A 6,234-nucleotide genomic window follows, 5' to 3' on the forward strand; every position below is an offset into this window, starting at 1 on the left:
AATATTCAGTTAGAATAAATTAGAATAAATCTTTGATGCAATTTATCAATGTTCTAGGCATAGGTCTACATTTTCCAAAATCAATCCTCGTGCAGTTTCTCATTAAACTTTTGAGAGCATGTTCAATGCTTACAAGACAAAGAGCTTGAAGAGATACAAGTAAAATCAGACAAGACTGTAATTAATTATTATATTTCACCTGATCAACTTAACACAAGAGGTCAGAGACATGTAAAGCTGCAGCAGCGGAGCAATTATACTTTGAGGCATATATCACAATCAACTTGAGTGCTATGCTGTCTGTCTCACCGACTTCCCTTTTTACGTTGCGAGCAAACTTATACAGTCTACAGCTAATGACATTTCAGTGGGTTTTGATACCGTAAAGGCAAATCCAAATGCAGAAATTAGCTGTGTGTGACATTTACATCTTTGACCACAATCTGGTGTATATACACAAAGTAGTTGGTGGTGGGGGTGATGACATCCTTTCGTACACTGCTACACAACATTCAACTGTAATTACATATAACTACGCTAAAGGCATCAAATTTCAGCATTGAGACAGCCAGTTATTTCACTGACAAACGCTCAAGACTAACATTCAACCCCATACCCTGCACAACTTATCCCCCCCACAGTCCCACCACAGGGAGAAAGAGGGAGAGAGAGAGAAAAAAAAGAAAAGGTGAAAATAATGCTGTGGTAAGTAGTCCCAGCTAGCAGGGTGCTGCCTGGAAAACCCGGCACGGATCACGCTGTTCTGAAATGGATTCACTAGCAGATGGAGCGTGGGCAAATCTAGTAAATTCCAACAACCAGGTCTACAAGAGCGATTTCTGACACATCCTCCTTTGTCACAAGTAAACTGGCTTTTAACACTTAGCACTGGTAATTTTAATATCTACACACACTGCTTATTTCCATTAAAAGAGGAAGCCGGTTGGTCTGAACACAAGATTGTTCTATGAGGAGAATTCACAGCTCTGTGGATTTGGTGCACTCTCAAGGGTAAGGATAGTGTGTCACTTATGGTCCTATTACAGATCGTAGTTTGGGTTCTAATTAGGCCCATTAGGCTAGTGTTTTTATGACCAAAAGTGAGATAAGAAATTAGGGCGTATTGAACTGGCTGAAAGTCGGTACAACCTGAGGTCTCTAGACAAAGCCCTGATCATGGTTGAGAGTGGGTGGAATATGAACTCACTGTTGATGTTTCTGGAGGTTCACTGTATCTCACTTAATCCAATCGAAGATAAATAACTGTGTATCCATAATGAGCTATATAACGGCGATAATCGTTCAGCCAATCTCTGCAGCCTTACAAGAGCCTAATTTAAACCGGCAACTACAGCTTTAATTTGGACCATGACAACACTGACCATTACAAGATAAATAACTCTAAGAAGAAAACCACATTTCTGCTGATGATACGCTCTTGACCAGTTCATCAACACGAAGCAATTCAAGTCTGTCCCAGGTCATCCTTCCACTGTGGCATTAACGCATCGTCTGGATGCTTGCAGATTAAACGATCCATTGGGAGCAGGGTATTAAGATTGATTGAGAGGACAGACTAAGGAGAGAGTTAAGAACCTTGCGGGTATAATATTACAGAGCAGCTCTAAGCTGCATTATATGTTGCTATGGAAGTCACAAGGAAGCCAGGCACCTTGTACAATACCTCATAAGATATTTCTGGGCTGGTCGAAACATTACCAGTTTTCAACAACCAACTGGAACTTGTTTTTAACATTTTTTTTATTGAAAACAGCTAAATGCTTCTGAAAGATCTTCCTGATTTGGATTTTTTGTCAAAGTAGTGGTTGGGTTGACATTTTTTTGTAAATAAAACAGGCCCACTTTATCCAGATTTCATGATATGGTTTTGGGCCAGCTTCATCGCCGTTTGATGTCAAATGTGCGTGTTATTACTTACTTTACAGATGATTTTTTTTAAACAACAAACTTACTAAGAAATAACACATGCTGAGGTGTTAATTTACAACACCAGCAGATGGGATGGAGGATAGACACCATAATGAAAAGCTACATTACAATTTTTTAAAGCATGTTTGTAGTCCATTAAACCCATGGTTACTCTAGTTTTACCAGGACGAGTTAACTAGTAACCTAGCGTCAAGCAAGTATTGTCACTATGGTTACCCACAGTTTAATATACGATTCCTCATGAGATGGTGTAGAATGGTGGTCAAAAGATTCGCCAGAACTATATCTGAAATATCACGATATATGGTTTGAAAGGACACCTCCATCTTACGGCTCGTTCACATAGGCCGCCTGAGCAGCGCGTGGCGTCTACGGTCCGGCACGTGTGCAGTGTTTACACAGAGAGCGTGTCAACTGTGTGGCTGCTCTGGAGCTGCTGCTGCCCTATGTTTCCAGATACAATTTTCCTTGTATAATGTGCATGAAAATGAAAAAAAAAAGTCACATCATTTAATTGACAATGCCATATATATGTGTGTAGTTTAAATGAGTGGTAGGCAGAAAGCAGTCATGTGTGGTTGTTTACCCAAGAAAGAAAGAAAGAAAGAAAGAAAGAAAGAAAGAAAGAGAGGAGTGGAAGAAGTTTAAATTGTATGTAAATATGTCGATATGACTACCAATAGATCATTTTCACCATCCTCTTTTGCTAGTAGATGAGCTCCTGGAAAAAAAATAGGCAAGACCTCAACTCTCTAGTTTAGCATTGTGTGACTGCTTAACATGGCCGCCAAAGTTCCACCACGCAGACGCGGCAGTGTGAACCACGGGTTATCTTTTTCTGGGTTATGAACCAGGTTCAATATTGTTTTACCCAGAAGAAGAGTCTTTCTAAGGGAGTGTTTTCATGACTCACATAAATGGGCCAATCTCAACAGGTCTGACACACCACTGGCTACTCCTATACCTAATGGACAACCCTAAATATGGGGACAAAGTGTACTGGACCTGGCACCTGGCCGCAAGAGCATTACAGGAAAGTATATATTATATAGCAGCAGCAAGTTACAGCTAATTCAAAAATTCCCTACGGCATAAAAACATGATGAGATTACTTTAAAAAGGTAAAAACCTACTTCTTCCTGTTCTTAGACGTAGACGAGGGTGGCGCCTGTGGTAGGATGGCAGCAGCATCCTTGCGCGGCCTGCCACGTGGTCGCTTGTCTGCGTGGGCAGGACTTCCTGTGGACGTGGCCCCTACACTGCTGGAGGGCGGTGAAGGTCCCTGGTCAGAGGGTTCCACAGTCTTATCCTCTGATGACATTCTGGGGATAAAACGGTTAAAAAGACACATCACGATAGGTGTTACACATTAAGCTCATTAACTCAACGTTTCATATTCAAAGAGGAAAACATCTGTTTTCATATTGTGTACAGGTTACAGGCAAAGAGTGGACAGGAAAAAGATCCAGATGAAGAATTGCCATGGGAAGTCAAACCCTTAATGGTGGAGGAAAGTGGCTTGCAGTGTAGTTCACCAATTATCCAGATGTCCTTCTGTTCTAACGGCATTTTTGATTCTGACAAAGTGAAGCGCCTACACAAAGGGGTTAAGGTTTTCCTATATTACTTGCAGAAAGGATGTAGCCCATTCAATAGGTTATATGTGTGATGTCTAATTCCCCGGCAACTGATTATGATAAATATTCACAAACTGCATCCTTTTTTAGATTTGCTTGATCATGTGTCACCTAACTAAAAAAAAAAAACCCACTGGACATCCTCATAGCAGTGAAAGACACCTAGCTCCAATCAGATTGGATGAGACTGAAGAATCTGGGATGCCGTTTATATTCCCAGGGTGCATTACCTTTTATTCACCTCATGACGCCAGCATTTTTTGAAGAAACACCCTGGACACCAGAAGTTGCCAATTCTGAGCAGAGAAATGTTCATTAACGCAGGTTCTGGCCAATGTGAGCAGAGTGGAGCGGCGGCAATTTCCACTTCTTAATCAAAGCATTCTGTAATCATTCCACATCCAGGCGATTCCAGGTTTTCTATTTGAAACCCACTACAAACGCGTACATGGGTAAATATGGAGAACGCTGGCCTTTAGTTAGACAAATGAGGTGGCATGAGTGCACTGGATACCGCATACCATGAGACAATTTCTAACTACCAAAGATTGTTCTATACCATTTTTTATCAAGTCATCTATTCCTTTAACCTCGGGGTGAATTATTCCGTTGTCAGAAATGCTGCAAAATCAGTGAGCAACATTTTAGGAATGTGATTAAATATCTTGACTTAAAAGCGTATTTGATTTACTGGATTTGTCAAAAATGAACGCCCCCATCTGCGTATTTTACCTAGAAACAGTTTCTTGATATAATTTCCAAAAAAACATTGGGCAATAAAATATAAATACACTGTGATGATTTTATCCACACCGTCTACCCCCCTATGGAGGCAAAGACACTTGTGTTGAAAACAGTGATTGATTCATCGGGCCGATTATGTGGCATTTTGAGATTATCGATGCCGATGACTGTACTTATGAGGCCAATAAACAAAAAATGTCTTCACGTACATCGGCAGAAAGCCTCATCAGTGCAGCTGCTGAGGAACAATGTTAGTGCTCCGCGCTCTGAGTTTTGGGAAGGTGAAAAGGTTTGCTTTGAGCCCTGTAACTCTCATTCATCTCGTTCTAAACATTTTCCTAAATTTGGTCACTGTCACCATCATCTTTTATAAATGTTAACATATTTCTCCTATCCTAAATGTAATATCCATTACTGGCCAACATTAAATGATAACGAAACAACAGGATACTGGATAACATGATTATTAGAATGTAATGGGCGTGGAATAATGGAAATATTACTTTTTTTGTTTTGATATCAGCATTATATACTGGCCATTGAAAAACCATATCGGTCAACGACCAGGTGAAAGCATTTGAGCTTCAGTGAAAATCTGGTGCTGTATTAATCCAATTAATTTACGTACAGAGGCAAAAATGAAAGTGCCTAGAGGAAAATAGGAGTAACTACTGAGTTCCTGGTAAGCTCTCAAACCAGTTTGACTGACTGTACAGTGGAATACATCTATTGGCTGTTTACAACCAGAAAAATGCAAAGACACTCCAGCAGTCACATTACCACAGCCAGACGAAAGATTTCATTTACATTGTATGTGAACACAGTTTTCTCATGAGATGTACTAGCGAGAGCCGATTTAACTTAAAGCGCTGCACATCTCACATAACCTGGTCCTAACAGATGTCTGAAACGGGGACAGGCCTTTCTTCCATTGGGTCTTTTGGGGAAAGTTTCTGTTTTTCCCCTCACGTTGTTTTGCCAGTGTGATTGACATCATTGTGACACTCTGTTTTACGCAGGTTATTTTGTGATTAAGCGTGTTCTTGTGGTTGAAAGATACAAAAATCACACCCCACACAAAAAAAAATTCCTTGCTACTGTATTGCTTTTTCAGCCACCGATTCTCTAGTTTGTGGAGGAACACATCGCTTTGACGTCACTTTAGCAGAATGGGAAGAATAGGAAAAAACATGCCTTATTCCGACCTGGGAGTGTTTAAACATTATTCCAAGGTGGTTAATCCTAGCACTTACCTTATAGCCATGCCAGATAAATTAGCTACTTCAGTTGGGCAACGCATTTGTTAGCAGTTTGTTACCAAGTGAAACCAGACACAAACAAACAGTATATAGTCTATGAAATAAGCTGAATTTTATTAGTTTATTTATTAGTGTTAATACTGTTTTTTCCACTCTGCCAGCAATTTGTTGACGTCTATACTTTTCACAAAGTCGGAGATATCGTCTGTGTCAGAAATTCCAGCTTCAAACTACAAGCAGAAGACTGGTGCGAAGTTTTTCCCACTCAACTTCTTAATTACAGTTTATACGAGATAACGTGAAAAGATCAAACCTAATGTTGATCATCTGCCATTTCCTGTAAATTTCTAACAGTTTTTTGAGCAACTCCATTCTGAAAAGCTGACCACTGCAAACCCCAGGTAGGTGCCAGATTAAAGAGAAAATGTCTTAGTAAGGTGTTTAATAACCAGTTGCCATAACAGCTTTACTGCTCCTAGGCATAGTCTCTAAATATATATTTTTAATTTGTGACCCGTTTGTATGTTGTCCGTTCACGTGAGGCTTTTAAACAATGCACAGCAAGTGTTTTGCTCATCAGAGAGCTAAACTGTTGGTATCAAAGTTTGTGTATAAAGAGTAGGAGTGGGTAAAAATATCGATAC

General features: G+C 40.0%; 1 protein-coding gene across 8 annotated transcripts in view; it reads right to left on the minus strand.

Annotated features, from left to right (window-relative positions):
* kmt2cb (lysine (K)-specific methyltransferase 2Cb) overlaps positions 1-6,234 on the minus strand; it is a 64,000-nt gene that overhangs the window by 54,809 nt on the left and 2,957 nt on the right. For all 8 annotated transcript variants that reach the window (XM_035671429.1, XM_035671434.1, XM_035671431.1 and 5 more), the window contains exon 2: positions 3,084-3,272. In XM_035671429.1, coding sequence (XP_035527322.1) covers positions 3,084-3,271 — 188 coding nt within the window. In that variant the 5' untranslated portion in view covers position 3,272. The remainder of the gene's footprint in view (positions 1-3,083; positions 3,273-6,234) is intronic.

Source organism: Morone saxatilis, unplaced genomic scaffold (genome assembly GCF_004916995.1).
Source record: "Morone saxatilis isolate NCDOM2014 unplaced genomic scaffold, NCSU_SB_2.0 Contig23, whole genome shotgun sequence".
In the NCBI taxonomy this organism is placed as follows: Eukaryota; Metazoa; Chordata; class Actinopteri; family Moronidae; genus Morone; species Morone saxatilis.